The sequence below is a fragment of the Juglans microcarpa x Juglans regia genome, chromosome 1S (genome assembly GCF_004785595.1).
Source record: "Juglans microcarpa x Juglans regia isolate MS1-56 chromosome 1S, Jm3101_v1.0, whole genome shotgun sequence".
NCBI lineage: Eukaryota > Viridiplantae > Streptophyta > Magnoliopsida > Fagales > Juglandaceae > Juglans > Juglans microcarpa x Juglans regia.
The window spans coordinates 20241034-20261669 of NC_054595.1; the positions used below are offsets into that span (position 1 = coordinate 20241034).

At 34.9% G+C, this 20636-nt stretch overlaps 3 protein-coding genes across 3 annotated transcripts; all 3 read right to left on the reverse strand.

The window, feature by feature from the left end:
• Window positions 1-1131: 1131 nt before the first annotated feature.
• Window positions 1132-2896, reverse strand: LOC121246020 (mavicyanin-like). Its single transcript, XM_041143985.1, has 2 exons — window positions 2527-2896; window positions 1132-1705 (listed from the first exon to the last, which is right to left on the reverse strand). Exons 1-2 carry the CDS (start codon window positions 2693-2695, stop codon window positions 1323-1325), a joined length of 552 nt encoding a protein of 183 aa, XP_040999919.1. The 5' UTR covers window positions 2696-2896; the 3' UTR covers window positions 1132-1322.
• Window positions 2897-3640: 744 nt separating this feature from the next.
• LOC121246019 (sugar transport protein 13-like) lies at window positions 3641-9707 on the reverse strand. The gene is made up of 5 exons (XM_041143984.1): window positions 9572-9707; window positions 8247-8572; window positions 6264-6388; window positions 4669-4960; window positions 3641-4536 (listed from the first exon to the last, which is right to left on the reverse strand). The coding sequence occupies exons 1-5, from the start codon at window positions 9705-9707 to the stop codon at window positions 3844-3846; spliced, it is 1572 nt and encodes a 523-aa protein (XP_040999918.1). The 3' UTR covers window positions 3641-3843.
• Window positions 9708-14621: 4914 nt separating this feature from the next.
• On the reverse strand, window positions 14622-15062 carry LOC121247384 (uncharacterized mitochondrial protein AtMg00240-like). The gene has a single exon (XM_041145744.1). The coding sequence runs from the start codon at window positions 15060-15062 to the stop codon at window positions 14622-14624; it is 441 nt and encodes a 146-aa protein (XP_041001678.1).
• Between the last annotated feature and the right edge of the window lie 5574 nt (window positions 15063-20636).

A 20636-nucleotide genomic window follows, 5' to 3' on the forward strand; every position in this document is an offset into this window, starting at 1 on the left:
CATCTTCTCTTAGCTACTATCATTTTATTTTACATTTCATTCCTATCTCCTCTCCTATCCTCTTCCTTTTTCTTCTGTCTTTACATAAAATCTATTTCTACTGGATTACCTATTGCATTTATTACCAAAATCAACCTCTTGCTACGTCTATGACTCTAGCTTTTTCAAATGTGATGTTGTAGTTGCAGATCTGAACCCTTCAGATCCAAATTTTACATTTTTAGGTCTGAATCTTGCAAAATATACATGAACTTCTCTACTGCAAGCAATTCTTAAAACAAATGAAGATGAGATCTACCTTTATAACCTATAAAGATGGAGTAGTGATTATTGAGCTGTAAATGACCTCGAGATTGGCTCGATCAAGTTTGAGTTCAGTTCGATTCGATTCTTTAACGAGCACCTTTCTAATTAATTGCAGTTTTGATGCTTGGCAATGTCGTTGTTTCCATGATTAATTGCGGACAGGATGACCTCGTTCTTTTACTTCTTAATGCTGGACAATGCTGCTATATTGAACTAATAAATGAGAATTTCAAAGAAAAGAGGAGATTTTCCATAAATTTATGCTCGGACACGATTCTTTTTATGAAGATAAAAATAATTATTTCTATTAAATGCAGCATAAGTAGACTTGAATATGAGAGAACCACAACCTTCTAACAATTACTGATTGGAGAATGAGCTGATGGTGTTTATAAACTTATTTTTCACTTATTAAATAAGAGCATCTCCAACTCGCTCTCTCAAAACACCAATTTCTTTAAATTTTACCCTCATTTTGGATGTTGAGATCATTTCATCTCATCTTAATATTCAAATATCACTCAAATACAAATACTTTTTAATTTTAAATATTTAACTTTTTCATCTATTTATTATTAAATCATTAAAACTTTCCCGAGCTTCCAAAACAAAACGTAAAAAATAATTTAATTTTTTAAATCTCAAAATAAGAATAATATTAAAAAATTATATTATAACAATATTTTAATTTTATAATATTTTTGTTTAAACTTTTTTTCTATCTTTTTTCAAAGCCTCATAAAACATATTAACTCATATAATTTTACTACTATTTACATAATTTTTTTTTTATCTCTATCTCAATATCCAAACCATTGCAGTAATGAAATTTTTAAATTTTGTCAATTATCGAAACGTTTCGGAAATCTGTAAGCCATGTCTATATATTTTTTTTGAAATAGCCAATGAAATATCACTCTACCATCATGCCCTAAATAATTCCCGGAAAAGTCCCAAAACAACGTTATCCCCATAAATCCCACCAAAAAAAGGAGGGTTTAACTAGAAACCCCTGATTAAGCAGAGCCAAAAACCAAAAGAGCAACAACAGCCATAGCCATTAAACCAAACGATCCAAAGCCATCCTTCAAAGCACTGAATGGAACAGCCTTACTCGGAGAAGGAACGGGAATACGAGCGGGAGGAACTAGAGGAGAGACTAATGCTGATGGAGTTGGAGCGGTAGTTGAAAGATTGCGAGGCACATTAATGTCGACCTTCTGGCCAGCTTGGCAGTGGCCGGGGACGCCGCAGAAAAAGAAGTGGTGACCGCGCCTAGTGATCTTGATGGTGTCATTCCCAGTGGTGTAGGTGGCTAAAGGTGCTGACACATTACAAGCCCTATACATTGCATGCGTTACTCGCATCACGTTGTGGAATTGAGCGTTGTACTCAAAATCTGTCACAAAAAAATACCAACCAAGAAAACGCAACACTGTTACCAGTAATCCCTTTTCCAAGTATTTATTTTTTTTCTTTTTTTGTTAGTTTCTTGTTAAGTGTCCAGATGAAGTTTTCAACCTTTACCAAACATTCTGAGTGGACGTGGTGCCCTATTTTGATGGATACCGTGTAAACGCATTATTGAATGCAAAGTGAGAGTATTATCATGAAAGCGTGGAAAGGAATGTATGCGTGTGGGGGCCAAATGCCCATGATGCAGCATGGCCGACCTAATCATGTAGCCTCCTTCCGCATACGGATGGGTTCTTTGTTATAATGGCATGCAGTTATCCATTCTTTGTTTTGAGACGTCAATTCTAATGTGAGAGCAGTAAGTAGTCAGACAATGCCTACAAGATAACTTGATAAGAAATTGAGGCAATGGCCGGCTGGGAAACTCATCTTGCGATGAAAACTGCAGTAGGTTGGTTCCTTGAAGAGCCCCAAAGCACACTTTAACCAGAAAGAGAAGAATGAGGGAACTACAGATCGAGAAACCTCCCTGGCTTTTAAGAGTATTTTATGCTCATCTAATCTATAACCCAAAACAAATCCTTCTCTCGCCCAGAATGAGGCCAGAAGAGTAGAGCCACGGATTATGCTGGAAAACTCGGACCCTATTTGTGTGCAAATTAATGAACATCCAGGTAAATGGAGAATTAATTACACAATCCGAGAAGAATGCTGCATAACTCAATACCCCAAAAACTGCACACTACCCAGAATGAAAATGAAATGAAGTCAGCAACATGTATTTTAGATATGAAACAAACTTACGGATAATATCACCAACTCGAAAGGTCTTAGTAGCGGCCCACTGCTTGTAGTCAATATTACCAATGGTGGTCCAACCTGCCGAGTCCCCAACCTTGTACACAGCCGCATTGGATATATGTACCGCAGCCATCACCATGAGCAGAACGAAGCATTTCCCCGCCAAAGCCATGGCCTGGAGCCCTGGAAGAGAGTGAATACGTTTGGTGTTGGGTGGGTGGTGACAATTTGGAGAACTTTCTGTCTACGACCGTTTATAAATCTTTTGGACTACTGACTTGCTCTTAAGTGTTGGTGGTTGGAGCTTTAAGCAGAAAGTGTGTTTGGTCCTCTACATCTGTACTTTTTCTATTAATTATACGCTAAGCACCCTTTGCATATATATCTTGATTTGAAATAAAAGCTGTGAGAAAGAGATCAATATCATGAAAGCAAATTCTCAACAAAACTATACTCCCTAATTAAGAATCGATCCCTTTATTTTTTTTCCCAAACTTCATGTTAAAAAGGATTGAAATATAAGCAAAAAGGATTCATTCATGACTGATTTTTTTTTCCCTTTAAAATTATGTTTGGATCGGACTTGAATTAAAAGGGAAGAATGTTAGGGGCATATTGCAGGTGTGGTGGGTTGCGCATTAATTCGTCTTTCAATAGAAATTTGGAAGTTCCATCATGACACTGCCTACCCTACAATTTTATTTTGGTTGGGTACTCATATTGCTTTGTGCAGGGGAGAAGTACAGGCTTAATCTTTACAATTTCCTAATGAAAGTGTCACAATTAGCAAGCACGTGCATGCGTTTCATTATATATAAGGTCATTCCTGTCTGGTAGAAGTTGATCTCTAGCTCGCTTGCTTCTCAAGACAGTAATGTTCTCTGAACTATATCTCTCATGTGTACTGTGGGTTAATTAATGGATAATGACTTTTTTAGTATTAGAGACCATGAAGAGTTTACCATTAAAATTTGAAAAATTCTAGACATAAGTCTCGCACCACTTAAAAATATATGATTTTATTTTTTTACCCTCGTATTAGAGAATATGAGAGAATAATTCATCACCATGCGTAGCGGTAATAAGAATTTCACACGCGTGGGGAGCTACAGACTAGGGAAAGAAACACAAACACTCTCTTAAAGTTTTTACAATCATAACCTTCCAAAGGAACCTAATCGACATGGATATTGGCAACATGTATCTTTTGTACCCCTTCAATGTCCAGTGTCTAATGTTCTTGTATAGCAAGTTCCTCCTAATACAGTACTTTCTCTTTCTTTGCTTTTTGGTGGGTAAGGTAAGTATACTTCTCTAGTTTTACAGCTGATAAGAAGGATCAAATCCATTCTTGTACCCAATTTTCTTTTCACCATCTTCTTCATGGTCATCCATAAATCTCTTCCAAAGCCAGTGTTGCTTCCAGACTCTCTCTTTCATCTCTTCAATTGGGATGTTCTTCGTCTCCGGGAGCAGAAACAGCACGAAGCATGACATGATGAGAACCCAGCCGGAGAAGAAGAAGAAGATACCATACTTGAAATGGCAGAGCATTGAAAGGAATGCCTGTGCTATAACAAAAGTGAAAAGCAAGTTGATACACACAGTCACACTCTGCCCTGCAGAACGAGTCTCCAGTGGGAATGTCTCACTTGGGATCAGCCAACCCAGAGGCCCCCAAGACCATGCAAAAGCAGAAACAAAAGTGCACACCATGATAACAACTATAATTGCATAAGTTTTGTGGAGGTCTTCAGAGTGGTCCTTGACCTTGATTCCTAGAATGATTGCTATCACCACTTGAGAAAGGAACATCTGGACCCCAGCTTCCAATAAGAGCATTCGACGGCCAACTTTGTCCACCGAGTAGATGGATACAAGAGTGGAGAGGACATTCACAGCTCCTGTAATGACAGCTGAGTAGAGGGCAGCATCACTGCCAAATCCCACAGTTTTGAAGAGAACTGGAGCATAAAACATGATTGCATTGATGCCAGTGAATTGTTGGAAGATCTGTTGCATACATTCAATTCAAATTAGAGAACAATATATAGGATAATCAGATTTAACTTATCGACACCTATTGAGTATGATAATTGTTGTGACATTTATAAAGATGTGTAGAAAACAACGAGAGATGCTGACCTGCAAGGCTACGGCAATGACGAGCTGGGGCCTATTCCTGCGCTTAAGGAGATTCCTGAAGGGGTGCTTCACTTGTTTAGCCACACGGCTTGCCTCGACAAGCTCCAAGAACTCAGGCTCAATATTGTCAGTTCCCCTAATCTTTCTAAGCACAGCTTTTCCTTCGTCCAAGCGACCACGCTCGATCAGACTGTTGGGAGTGTCCACCACGAGGAGAGCCCCCACTGTAAGAAGACCTGCAGGAATGCCAGCCAAACCCAACGACAGCCTCCAACCCCATCCCCCTTTGATTCTGTACGTAGTTGCATAACAAAACATATATCAATGCTAGCTAGCTGGTTAATTAGCAACAAAGCCTACATGACTAGGAAACAAAACCTTATAAGATGATGACCAATATATCATATACTCTCTCCAAGCTAACATCTTCAATGAAATACTATGTTCAGGAATAAGAGTTTCATTTACCCTGTTTGAATACAGAAACATTCTCTGACATATCTTATATCATCATTACAATTTTTCTAAATTTTCATACGAAACATTATAAACAATTTAACTTTTTCAAATATCAAAATAATAATAATATTAAAAAATAATATTCTAACAATATTTTATTCAACTTATTTAAAACTATCTCATATCACTATCCAAACGAGCCTTTAGTATCCACAAATTTTCATATGCAAATTAATCTCGAGAAAAAATATATATATATATATATTTACAAAGCTTCATTTTTTATTCACTTAACACGTAAAAGCTAATTTCTACATTAGCTAATATTGGTGTTCTAACTTTTTCAAAATTGTAATCATGTATTTCCCAACAAGCAATATGTTAAGACACTGACTTCTACATATAACAAAAGTTTTCATAAAAGACATTATCCTCGTAATGAAAATAAAGTGAAAGGTCTAGAGAAGTGATCATAGTATACTCCGCTATACTAGTCATGATCAAGGGTTCTGAATAAATAAATTTTACGGGTCTTGTCGTGATCTTCAAAAATTTTTAAAAAAATAAAATAAAAAATCAATAGCCTTTTCTCTTCCTGCATTATTTATATGGTTGATAGAATATTAGACATATAATAGGGATTAGTAGGATTGGTAAGTTATCAATAATTGTTCAACAAATGGAACAGGTGTGCCCTCTTGAGTTCAAAACAAACACGTCATGTTCATTACTAACTGCATGCGCTGTGCCTGTAGGTGTATTGACCATATATATATATATATATGGGGGTATTTTGCAGCAATCCTCGATGTCTACGGTGAAAGGGATCTCTAGCTTTGACGAGTTTGCCGAGGAAGATCAGAATTCAAAATCACCTTAAAATTCCAGCATATATATATATATATATGCATGTTTGCTGGCCTTTCTAATACTGACATTTATATTAAATGAACTGATGATTTAAGCTAGCTGGGACAGTACGTTACCTTAATTAATTAGAACGGATTTAAAAGAAAAAACCTTTGTGTCTGGGAATTGATTTCTTTTGCATGCTGCCAAAACTCGAGTACTCTTGGCATTGTATATAGCTTAAAAAATTGGAGCCAAGGAATAGAAAATGAAGAATAGGAGCTTACTTAGCAGTGCCATAATTGACAAGGCTGGCGAAGAGAATGCCAATGGTCACATTAAGTTGGAATAATATGTTCAAACCTCCACGTATCCTCGTCGGTGCTATCTCCGAAAGAAACAATGGCACAGCCTGTCATATATCCAACAACTTTCAAGTTTAGATCACATTTCTATATTAAATCTTGCAAAAAAAAAATAGCCTTAATTTTTTTTAGAGAAATACTCTAGTTACAAAGAGATTATATAAAAGTAATCCCACAAACTGACGTGATTTGATGTGATTTATCAGATTATAAAATTATTTTTATTATAAAGTAGATCTAACGAATCAAATATAATCACGTCAATTTGTATAATTATTTTTGTATAATTTCTTTGTAGTTGTAGCAGTTCTCTTTTTTTTATATATGGCATGCATGCATACATATGGCTGATCATCATATTTTATTTTTAAATCAGTGTGTAGAATATATAATTTACATGACTTAAATAATAAGATTTAAATTTTAAAATTTATTTTTTAAATTAAATTATATAATGTAAACGCGCTCTACTTAATAGTTTCAGAATAAAGTTGTGTTTGGATGTTAAAGTGAGTTGAATTGAATTGAGTTGAGATGATAAAATATTGTTAGAATATTATTTTTTAATATTATTATTATTTTGAGATTTGAGAAAATTAAATTGTTTATTATATTTTATATTGAGATTTAAAAAAATTGTAATGATAAATTAAGATGAGTTGGGATGACTTATAGTTTCAAACGAAGCCTAAAATAAATCTAATTACGTACTTTCAATTGTCCAGCAGAAATTACTGTGCAGTACGCGGAGTCGTTCCGCCCCACAAAATCAAGTTGGGATATCTTTTGATTTTTTTTTTTTTTTTTTTTTTTTTTCCCACCCCATCATAATAACGAATGAATTTGGGATCTCACATGCATCATCTACACCTCCTCCAGACATATATAGGCCAATGAAATTAAGGACCAAGTAATTAATACAAAAGGATAAGATAAACTAAACAACAATATTGCAGTAGTACCACGTACCCCACACAAAAGCAAAGTCAATCAATTAGTTTAAAAAAGAGATCCAAAACATCACGTTATTCCACAAAAAGATAAATGAATTTTCCAAAAGAAAAATAATTCGAAAGCAGAAAGCCAAGATACAAAGAAAGTGGGTTTTTAGTCGGCTTTCTCTGGATGAATCCAAGAGACTTTATCATGACATTTTGATGTTTTCTCAAGCTAGCTAGCTAGCTAAGGCATGAAAAGATACAAGAGGCCTGTATCTGTCACATCTAAGAATTTCATGTGCGAGAATATTAAAAAAAACAAAACAAAAAGGGTCCAAAAAAATTGTGATTGATTATGCCGTTTGGTTAAAAAACAAAGCAGGTAACTCTCATAGCTTCCAATCAATGGTGATCTTGCATTGCAGTTCCTTCCCAGTTTCTAACCTATGGTTCTTGGGTCGTTTTCCCCAACAAAGCCTTTCGATCACTTCCTTTTCTCTCTTTACTTTTATATTTATATATTTCTCCTTCTGATCTTTGCATGGGAGATATTTTAATTATTTTTTTTACATATTTCACCAAATTAAGAAGAGAAATGTTATAGTTATTAAAAACATATATAAATAAATTCATAAATTAATATAATTTTATATAATATATTAGATCTATTTTATAATAAATATAGATTTACAATCTAACCTATCACACGAAATTATGTTATTTTGTAAAATTTATTTGTGTTTAGGGCTGGTTTGGTTACATAAAACTAAACTATCTCATCTCATCTAATTATTATAATTTTCTCAAACTCTCACACAAAATATAATAAACAATTTAATTTTTTAAATTTCAGAATAAAAATAATATTATACCTTTCAACAAAATATCTGATCATCTAAACTGCGTGACCATTCAAAGTAAAGATATATAAAAGTATTGCATCCAGGGGGATAAAATGAAAACAAACCTGATTAGCGAAGCCAACCCCACATCCAAGCATGATTCTACCAATAATGAGCATGGCAAGGTTTTGGGCAGCAGCGTTAAAGACAGTCCCAGCGATGAAGAAAAGACCAGCAATCAACATGGTTAGCCTTCGACCAAGCCTTCTGGTCGTGTAGGAAGCGAAGAAAGTCGAGGTTAAACCGGCCAGGTATAGCGATGATGTGAACAATTGTAGGCCCTGATTATCATATTTGCAGTAACTGCTATTGATCATGTTTGGATCCTTCGTTTTCCAATAAACCACCGGGAAGAATTTTTCCAAGAAGTCGGGCATGGACGTAACACCACCTTCATGATCATCATCATCAAATCGATCAGCCACCAGTAATTAAATTAATTAATAAAAAATTTACTGAACTTAATTTAAGGTAAGACAAACATAGATAATTAGCAGTAAATATTAATGTATCGAAAGATTTTTTTTATTGGTTTTTAAGTTCATTTACATCATTTTCACAGTACCAAAAAAAATATTGAAGAAATAATAATTAAGCAAGAGGAAATTAATTTTTAAATCGCCGATTATTAGGGTAATATAATGGCATAATTCGTAGAAAAAGTTTGCCGACATGGTGCACATGATTCGGACCCAGCTAGATTCTCTTGGTCATCACGCTCAGCTGGAAAGCCAAACAAAACCTATTGAGAGTTGGGTCTTCACGATGGTAGTTAAAACTTAAAGGCCGTGACGTACTCCTTAAAGTACCCTTATCTCCTTAATGAAGAACAAGAATACATTTTTTTTATTTTTTATTTTACTCATCATTTTTACATATTACATGTTATATATATATATATATATATATATATATATATTTTTTCTTATTAAATATATAATATATAGATGATGAGTAAAAGAATTCAATTAATTTAAAAAGAAATTCATAAATAAATAAATATATGTGGTGAGTGGAGATATATGATGAGTAGCAAACTTTTTTTTTTTCCCTTTTTGTTCCTTTTCTTGAGAAAATAAACATGATATGAGAAATATGTCAAAACTACATAGGAAGAACGTTAAAAGAACGAAAGCTTTTAGCTATTTTCATTATAAGAAATATATTTACATGTACAGATATATGAATCTATGATCATGAAAAGTACTAAGCTTCCTTGCCAAAATTGGAGACACCGAGACCAAAGCAATTCCTGTGTCTCGAAAGAAAATAAGCTAAAAAAACATCTTAATATCATATGCACGTGCATACTATAGAGAGAGAGAGAGAGAGAGAGAGAGAGAGAGAGTGAGTGAGTGAGTGCATGCGTCTCAAATATGAAATTACTTACCGGAAACACCAACATCGTAACCAAACATGAGGCCTCCGGTGGCGGCCATAACACAGGAGATGATAACAATAGGCGTGATCTTGGCCTCGAACTCGGTGCCTCCGCTGGACTGAACCGAGACCCCTCCCGCAGGCATGATTCCTATATATGTGAAAAAAGCACTCTGATATACAGGGAGAAGTTCAAGAAGAAGAAGAGAGTTTTGGATAATGTGTGTTTGGATTCGGGAAGGTTTTGTGTGTGTGTGTATATATATATATATATATAGGCGAACGATGGAGGAGGTGGGCTGTGAGATGAGATGAGTGGCAGCGCACGGGCACGAGGGAAATATGAAAAATCGATGGGATGATGTTAAGAGTGGGGCACCACTGCCAGATCTTTCCACACGTACTCTACTATTTCTATGGCCGAATGAGTTCTCACTTGACGGCTAGTCAACCGGGAGCGCGCTATAACTTCAATTTTAACAAGTTCTCTCTTCCATTTTACTTTGTATTTTAGTTGGCCGGTGACTTTGATATAAACCCAAAACATTTTAATTAAGAAAAATAAGGGGAAAAAAATTAAATATCGTGTAAACGAAAGAGAACTCCACTTCATCTGCGGGTCTCTAAACCATACTCTCAAGCAAATTGCGTGTGAGAATACGGCTTGCTTGCTTACTTACAAATATGACATCATGAGGATGACTGGATGATCATGAATTTCTAACCGAATGTAATTAAATCAAACTAGGAAAAAAAATATTGTAATTGTAGTGGACGGAGTGGCCATCAAATTATAAATGGGTCATGACTCATATATAATGACGATGGTCAAAGTCATGATTGGATTATAATCCACTCGGAAAATGGGAATTAGATAATCATGATTTGATGAGGAAATTTCAACTTAAAAAAGAAAGCAAAATCATGAGCAGTACGTACTTTCCAAGAAGCCAGCAAAAGCTTCTTATAAAATTAGAACCTGCAAGTAAAAGCCATGCAAGTTTATTTACTGGGAATGAGAAAATGGGAAATAAATTATTAGGTTTTGAAGAAACAACCAAATAATCATCATCAAAGCATGACCTTTAGTTTTAGCCTTGTTTCCAAATTCCCCCTTGTTTCCAAATTCCCCATGCACCATTAGTAGTGCTGAGTATTGTTATGGCTAGCGTCACTAAAATTAGTAATAATGACAATATAGTAATTTTTACCTACAATATTCATTTTGTTAGTTTTATTTTAAAATTTAAATTTGAAATTTTAAGTTTTATAATTTTTAGCATATCAATAACTGACACGTATAGAAGTAAATTTTTTACAAATTTTTCTTAAATATAAATAACATTTTTCATGACGATAATAATGAATGGAGACTATTCTCGTAATTAATATGGTTAACCCCTTAATTATGAACACAGCCTGAGTTTTTTTTTTTTTTTTTATCCCAAGTGAAAGTGCAGGAATCAGTTGAGCTCATATATATATATATATATATATATAAAGTAATGTTAGATACCTTTATGGTTATATAGCCGTTACATATTATTTTTGAAAAAAAAATAGGCTCAACATTCAAAAACTGTTTTTTTAATATAAATTTTATATTTATTTATTTATTTTTAATAAAAAAGCCAGTATTCAATGCTTACGTAATACGTACTATATCACTATAAATTATATTTATAGTGATGCTGATTCATTGATGAATGATACGGCCTAGTACCGAAATTCAAATTCAATGCGTGTAAAATGCATTTGTTGAAAATTGATTTAAAAAAATAATAAATAATTATTGGTTACCCAATTGAGCATCCAAGATTTGAGAGTGATCTGTCGTCCTGATCTTATAATTATTAAATATATAATATCTGCTTTATGGTCAATAAAAATGAATTAACCATGAGACGTCGGTAAGTGACACTGAATAAGCAACCAATAAATTAAATACCATAATTAGGAAGTACTACTTTATAGAATTATTATTGATAAAAAAATAAAAAAAATAAAAATTGGATGTGCACGTAAATCTTACATAAAGAAATTTTAATTTACATATTAACATGATTTAATATAATCTTTTAAATTATAAAATTATTTTTATTATAAAATAGATATAATACTGTGTATTATTCCTTATCTACATGGGGCGTCTTGATCCTGATCGTGAATTGTTTTTCTTATTTGGTTTCAATAACATTATCTTGACCAAATAAGAAATTAACAGTAAGTACACTTAACGAGGAAAAAGATGAAGTAGTACACTGTAAACTGAAATGCTTTTTTTCAGTATTCACTAGCAAAAAAAAGTCATTTTCCTCATAAAAAATGTAGCAGCAATCGAAAACCAATTTGAATGTTCCAACGTCCAACAATGGTTTCAATTCCAGATAGCTCGAAATTCTCAAACTTTTACTAAGATTCTTTTTTTCTTTGACCACAAAAGCAACCGAAATTGACTATATATCTAATTCCATGTCAAAAACAAGTACTGACAGTAGCTAGTGTTGGAGTTTGAGTCTAGATCCATTAATATTATGTTCTCTTTGGATAATATATATTTATATAAAAGATAACATGATCCGTTCAAGGTGGCCTTTGTTGGCGTTCACGAGAAAACGAAGAAGTCGTTTATGAAAGGAAAAACAGAAGAACTGATGTATGCACTCATGTGCAACCATCGCACATTTTCTAAAAAACAAAATTAGATAAATTTGATATCTACATGATTTTTTTTTTAAGTGAACTGAAGGAATATATAAATCTTGCACATTGAAATATTGTATCTAATATTACTATATTGACTCGTTAACAAAAAATTTATATATAGTCACTTTTACATACTCATTGCGCATTCCATTAATATACGTTACTTTTTTTTAAATATAAAATAATTGATTTGGTCAATCACATTAGTAAAGTGCGTAAAGAGTATGCAAACGTGATTATATATAACAAAACTCATTGGTTAAAAGGATTTTGATCAAGAGCTTTGCTACTCATTATCTCCATACATCCTACACCATACTTACTTTTTTTTTTTTTAAATCTTAGTTTTATTCTTCTTAAATTAATTGAATTCTTCTACTAATCATTTATACATCACACGTTTAGTAATTGAGGTAGAACAGTAATATATAACCCTTTTCCCTTTGTGAGAGAGAGAGAGAGAGTACTAATTCGTAGCGGTGATAATTGACTTTGGTAATTGATTCCTAGTGGTGATAATTGACTTTGGTAAAAGAAGTGTGTTACAGCTATAAAAAAATTACATAAAAATAATCTCATAAATTGACATAATTTCATATAATCCGTCATATCTGTTTTATAATTTGATAAATCATATGAAATTATATTAATTTATAAAATTATTTTTATATAATTATTTTGTAGTTATAGTATTTCTCTGGGTCAAAAAGCTCATTCGTGCATGGGAAACTTGGTTCAACTCATTCCCACAATGGATTAGACTTTAGCTGACTTTGGGCCTACGAGGCTGGATGGGGCCTCATGGAATGAGATGAGCCTCCCCTCCCCCACATACAAAAAGGCTTTTACATTCAGCTTCTTCCGTTTGTTAGCTTGGGAGAGCGATAATATCGATAAAATGTACTTGTTGAATAATACTAAATACAATTAGAAGGAGTACAAAGACTTCTAAAAAAATAGGACTTATAATTTTTTTTTAAAGAACTTGCACATGTTTGTACATCTTGGGCTTGCACTAATCATCTATTATTTTAGAGAGATGTTATTCAGTACTATCTTCTCAACTGTCACCCTTATCTTCCAAACATTTGATATCATATAGAGGAGGACGAGAGGATAATAATAAAAGAGTACAGCAAATAGCATTTCTCAATGTATTTGTTGGGAGTAAAATTTGCAACAGAATCCAAATAACAAAAGACCCATTTTTAGAACCCAAATCCAGAGAATAAGGTGGCCGAATATAACAGATATGCAAGTTATAATCTTACGAGTTCTCGTCATCCCGCCATGACATGTCCTATTGCTGGCAATGTAGGCAACAAACACCACTAGGGTAGGAGCCAGCCTCTTCACCTTGGGCAAGTACCCTGATCTAGTACTGGCGATATTAGAAGGGAGTGTTGGTCAGCATCACATAAAATGATCAATTGATTTGGAACGAGTTATGAACAAACTTCAAGAAAACGGGATAATAAATGCAGAAAAGTGATCATATAGATGATAGATCATCGGGTTCGCCTGCCTTCTCCAAAGTATACGTGACGAAATGGCGGTTACTAACTCTCCAAATAGAAAAACATTTTATACATCCCTCTCAATAGAAGGGATTCACAAGGGATAACTCCCACTCGACCCCTCCACCAACAAATCGTGTATAAATATTACCACCACCAAGTAAACGGGAGTAACTAGTTTTAAAGAGCTTACCATGTATCACCTTCAAAAAGATCCTAACTTACTGAAAGTCTGTTGTTTGATTGGCATAATCTGCAGTCTTCAAAATAAAAGTTTGGAGTTTGAATCCGCTCCTCCAAATGTATAAAAAAAAAAAAAAAAGAAATCCTAACTTAATATCAATAACTCAATACTTTTGTATTTCAGTGACTTAATTTTTACATTGAGATTGGTCTAAATAAATAGATACAAGGAACAAATTTGTCTAAGGGAACTAATTAAGTATGGTATGAATTTACAGTTACAAAATTAAAGGCTAATTATCCTAGAATCATGGTGGAGGAGATCTTGGCTTGATTTATGGAAGTGATCTGTCAATACACCCCTTCAAGTTGGCGCATGGAGGTCCGTAATGCCCAACTTACATAAGAAATGGTGGAAGAGATCATGGCCCAATGCTTTGGTGAAGATGTCAGCAACTTGCTCATGGGAGCTGGTGTGAATAGCGGTAAGGAGTCTGGACCGAATTTTATCACGAACAAGGTGACAATCAATCTCAATATGTTTAGTTGGCTCATGAAATACAGGATTGTGGGCAATGTGTAGAGCAGATTGATTGTCACAATAGAGGTTGATAGGCTCGAGGTGAGAGACACCAAGATCAGTGAGAAGCTGTTTCAACCAAGTGAGTTCGCAGGTGGTGACAGCCATGGCACGATATTCAGCTTCAGCGGAGGACCGGGCCACGGTTGTCTTTTTTTTGTACGCCAGGAGATGGGACTAGTGCCAAGCTGAACAAAGTAGCATGTGGTGGAGCGACAAGTGGTGGGGCAACTAGCCCAATCGGAATCAATATATGCAGTAACATGAAGAGTGTTGGAGGAGGAAAAGAAAATACCTTGTCCAGGACTGTCTTTGAGATAGCGAAGAACTCGAGTAGCAGCCTGCATGTGAGGATCACGAGGATCGTGCATGAATTGACTGAGAATGTTCATTGCAAAAACAATGTCAGGACGAGTGATAGTCAAGTATATGAGACGACCAACAAGGCGACAATAGGGAGAAGGATCAGAAAGAAGAGAGCTGTCGTGGTTGGTGAGCTTCAAGTTTTGTTTCATGGGAAGGAAGCGGTCCGAGCACCTACTTGTCCACTATCAGATAAGATTTCAATAGCATATTTGCGTTGGTTGAGAAAGATGCCTTGAGGTGATCGAGCAACTTCGAGACCAAGAAAATATTTGAGAGGATCGAGATCTTTGATTTTGAAGTATGTGGAGAGAACACGTTTGAAGACTTCAATTTGTGAGCGATCATTGCCGGCCACTAGAATATTGTCGACATAGAAAAAGAACAAGAGTGACACCGGTAGATGTAACCAAGGTGAATAGAGAATGGTCCGCTTGAGACTGAGAAAAACCTGCATCAAGAAGCATAGTAGTTAGTTTAAAAAACCAGTTGCGGGAGGCTTGTTTGAGGCCATAGAGGGATTTGCGGAGGCGACAAACGCGAGTCTCTCCTTTCGAACAATTGTCAGGAGGAGGAGTCATGTAGACTTCCTCATCAAGGTCGCCATGTAAGAAGGCGTTATTAACATCAAGTTGGTGAATGATACACTGCCGAGAAGCAGCAATAGCCAACAAACACCGAACGGTAGTCATTTTGGCTACAGGAGCAAAAGTCTCATGGTAGTCGAGACCTTCAACTTGGGTATAGCCTTTGGCGACTAACCGAGCTTTGTATCTTTCAACAGAGCCATCTGCTTTGAGCTTAGTTTTGAACACCCATTTGCAGCCAATGGGTTTCTTTCCAGGGGGAAGGGACTCAATCGTCCAAGTGTAATTATCTTCAAGAGCATGAAGTTCAACAGACATGGCGTCACGCTAATGGGCATGACGAGTAACAGCGGAATAAGAGGTAGGGTCAGCAGAAACAGTGAAAGCATTTAAAAAAATAAGATGAGAAGGTGAGAAACGAGAATAAGAAAGAAAAGCAGATAGAAGGTGTGCGGTACCTAAGGTCGATGCAGTAGGTGAGGATGCAGTGGGCTCATTGTGTATGGTCGGGCATATATAATCCTGAAGATATGCGGGTCGAGTAGTGGTACGATGAGGACGATAAGGAGGAGGAGGGGGAGAAAGAGAGGAATGAAAGGAGTCGGCAATAGTACAGGTAGTAGGAGAGGGTGGTAAGATGGGTTCAGGGATGAGGAGATGAAGAATAGGAAGAGATGTAGGTGAAGGGGGAGAAACATCCTGGAAAGGGAACTGATGTTCATGAAAAGTGACATCACGAGAATAAAAAACAACCTGAGTGTCGAGATTATAGAGTTTGTATGTTTTATGGGTGCTAGGATAACCAAGGAATATACACTTAGAGGCACGGGGAGAAAATTTGTCACGTGAAGCATGGAGAGTTTGGGCATAACAAAGGCAGCAAAAAACGCGTAAATGGGTATAGGTTGGAGGGATATCAAAGAGAAGTTCAAAAGGAGATTTATTTTGAAGAAGTCGACTGGGAGAGCGATTGATGAGATAGGTAGCGGTGAGTACACATTCACCCCAAAATTTCAAGGGTAAGTGAGCATGAAAACGCAGACTACGAGCAACATTCAGGAGGTGCCGATGTTTACGTTCCGCAACGCCATTTTGTTGTGAAGTTTCAACACAAGTACGTTCATGAAGAATGCCGTGATCATGAAGATAATTTTGAAATTTGTGGGAAAGAAGTTATTGACCATTATGAGTTCTAATAATTTTAACCGTGGTTTTGAATTGATTTTTGATAAGGGCAAAAAAATGCATGAGATAAGTGTGTGCTTTAGATTTATAGCGCATGAGATAGATCCAAGTAGTGCGAGAGAAATTATCAACAATGGTAAGAAAATAATGAGCACCACAAATAGAAGAAGTATGATAGCCACCCCAGATGTCGCAAAAAATTCTATTAAAAATCATAGTACTTTTATTAGCATAAATGGGAAAAGGTAGTCTAATGTGCTTAGAACGAGCACAAATATCACAATCAAAGATAACACATGGGTTATTGAAAAGACTAGGAATAATTAAGCGGGAAGGGTGATCTAGGCGTTAGTGCCATAATATCTTATTAGCAGTAGTCTGAGTGGAAAAGGCAGTAATGGGTTGGGGCCGCTACACATAAAGTCCATTGCAAAGCTCACCTGCTCCAATCAACCTCGTCGACTGTGGGTCCTGAAAAGAAACAGTAGAAGAGGAAAAAGAAATAATGCAAGAATTAGTATTTGTGAGTTTGGGAACAGAAAGGAGATTAAATAAGAAATGAGGGACAAAAAAAAATTATGTAAAATGAGGTGTTTGGCCAAATGACAAGTGCTGACACCCTCATTGTGTATTTTATGCCCATTTGGTAAAGTGACCTGCTGGTTATGAGAGAGGGGAGACAGGGTAGAAAAGAGGCGTTGGTCATGGCAGAGGTGGTCGTTGGCACCACTATCTACCACCCAATTGGAGCGACTGTCAAAGGGAAGGGGAGAAAAGACATTACCCATGAAGTTTGCAGGTGGAGGGCTCAATTGAAGCAGATCAAGGAGTTTTTGATACATATCATGGGTCAAACCAGGAAGTGGGGAAGAGGTGGAAACTTGATGGGCCATTGGCGCCGAGTTCGGTGGTGGTTTGTCGAGAAGAGACAGTTGCGGTTTGCCACGGGTGTTGCGACCTGCTGGGTACCCGATTACACGGCAACAACGGTCACGGGAGTGACCAACTTTGGCGCAGACGGTGCACTGCAGGGGCTGTTTCGTGGGTCCACCGGAGTGAGCGGCAAGGATGTGGACGCCGGTCGATGGTGGCTTGAGATGGAGAAGACGTTGCTGCTCCTCCTAAAAAAGAATGGAAAAATTTTTTGTGATGGGAGAAAGAGTTTCCATGGCTAAGATTTGGGTTCTGAATTGGGAAAAAAAATCATTGAGGTCAAGGAGAAATTGGTAAACTCTCTCATCTTCAGCTTGTGCTGCAATTGTTTGAGATCATTGGTTTGTTGTAAGTGACTGAGTTCATCCCAAATCTGTTTGATTTGGTTGTAGTAATCATGGACAGAGTGATTGTGTTGCTGCAAGGAGGATAGCTCGTGCTTGAGATGATAAATCCTGGCATTATTACCATGGTTCGACGATCAGTATGAAATTCAAGGGAGTTGGCTATGGAGGGACTGATGAAATTTAGGAGCCAGGTAAGAACCATGTCTTTAGTTTGGTTCCATTGTCTATAATCTGGAGAAGTAGTTTCGAGTGGGATAAGAGTGTCATCGTCAAAAACTAGTTTGTTCTTGGCGTTAAGGGCACGGGTCATGACTTTTTGACTTAAATTTTATATTGAGATTGGTCTAAATAAATAGATACGAGGAACAAATCTGTCTAAGGTAACTAATTAAATATGGTATGAATTTACAATTATAAAATTAAGGGCTAATTATCCTAAAATTATGGTGGATGAGATCTTAGCTTGATTTATAGAAGTGATATGTCAATACTTAATTTGTAAAGTGTCTCAAGCCGGCCCAGCCCAATTGAGTTTGAGGGTAGAGGTTCAGCAAAGAAGAAGCAATGATACTACTACAATCCTATATAGAATAAAGATTTGGAAATAAGAGTTTCTTCCTTTTTAAGGTGCACTGAACGTAAAACTTTCCCACTGTCAATATTGCATTAAAAACAAAAATGGCCGTGTTAGGTAATCTCTTGCTCTGGGTCTAAATTTCATCATTCTGCACATGCCTGACTCCGAATTTTCATAAAAAATTTGTCAGTAGTGTCTACATATTTCCGTTCTTGCATGTTTCTGTCTTCCATAGGGATTACTTTTGTTTTGTGATTTAAAAAATAATAAATAAAAAATTTATAGCTAAGATTTGCAATCTAAGGGCTGATGGCTCGAAAAGTAACACTTGTCACCATCCTACAACTCAACATCATGGCCATATGAAGCATCCATACACGTGATCTGAACCTAACGGCATCGTACGTACCACGTCATTATTTCAAGCAAAAAGGAAAACTTTGACATGTCTTGGTAAAATTTTGACGTCGTACTTCACTTTTATATATACACGTACCCATAGCGAATTTATCCTATATATAGATAGATAGGGGACCGATTTCCCAAAATGTTTTATCTAATTCCATTTGTGAATATTACAGATGAAAGAATTACCTTGTCATTAATTACCATTAGCATGTACCGGCTAAAGAATGTTATGGGTTGGTTTGGTTATGAAATTCACACGGGATAATATTTTTTATTAAAAATTAAATAAAATATTATTAGAATATAATTTTTTAATATAATTTTTATTTTAAAAAATAAAAAAGTTAAATTATTTATTATATTTTATATATAAGTTTAAAAAAATTATAATGATGAGATGAGATGAGATAAGATGTTCTGTCTATCCAAACTAAGGCTTAGAGTTTAGCAACAAAAATGTACTAAACCTTTTGAATTGTATTTCTTTGATCTTTAAATTTATATTTTTTAACTAATAATTTATGATTTCCAATTTTAAATAATGTTAGATACAGTTCTAGTATGTACAAGTTTCGTATGCTCGTTTTGAAAATAAGTGAGATCTACTATTAATAAATAATTTTTTCTTGAGTTTCAGATTCATCTACTTTTTTTTTAAAAAAAAAAAATACACGGAACTTACATATCTTAAAACTCTAAATATAATTTCTCAAAAAAAAAAAAAAAACGTAAATACAGTCTTGAAAAAGTGTTAAAAAACTATTTCTTCTAGTATGGTTCGTTTTTTGAACAATGAGCATGCGCCAGACTTACATTTTAGACTCTTACCCAGCATAGCATAGCATTATTTGTGTAAATATATGTATATACATTTGAATTTAAAAGCGGATAAAATTAAGAACAAGATCAAAGGTTGTTTGAGTTGCCCCAATATTTCGGTCTGACCAGTTAATATTATTGGTGATGTTGCCCTTCAAGCCAGGGAAAGCAAAAGTACTCTGCGAAGTGCAAGGCTGTGATCCTACGACCTATATGCATGGGAAAGGAATTAAGGAAGATAAAGTTTGTGCCCCTACTGACTCCATTTTCGTACGACTCTTACTTTGAAAAATAAAATGGGAAATGATATACTCAAAATATTTTATATAATATATTATATAATAATATGTTAAATAAGAAATATTTTTATAAAATATTTTATAAAAATAATATAATTTTATAAAAATATTATTTATTTAATACATTGTTGTATAATATATTATACAAAATGTTGTAAGAAAATCATTTTTCAAATAAAATTGTATGCCAAAGTAGCATTGATATTTCTGTACACCTACTCTATAATACATAGTCACGCTCTAGTGTCTACATTCAACAATATTTGAATAAGTGCTTAAAATTATTGACGTTTAATAATATCTTCTCAGATTCTACTGTTAATTATGCGTGTCCATTGAAATCCAGCCAAAATATGGCATGAAATTGATTATCCTCTCCAAAAATATTAATTTTCATTTTATTTTATGTCTATTTTATTACGTGTATTTTGATTTTTTTTTATTTTTATTTATGAACCTGGTTTATTTATTATTTTTGAATATTTATTTGGTGATTCTGCTTTTAATTGGTAATTTCTTACTTTCTAGGCGGCTCTGACAGGATAGATAGAAGTGGTTTCATTTTTGCTTG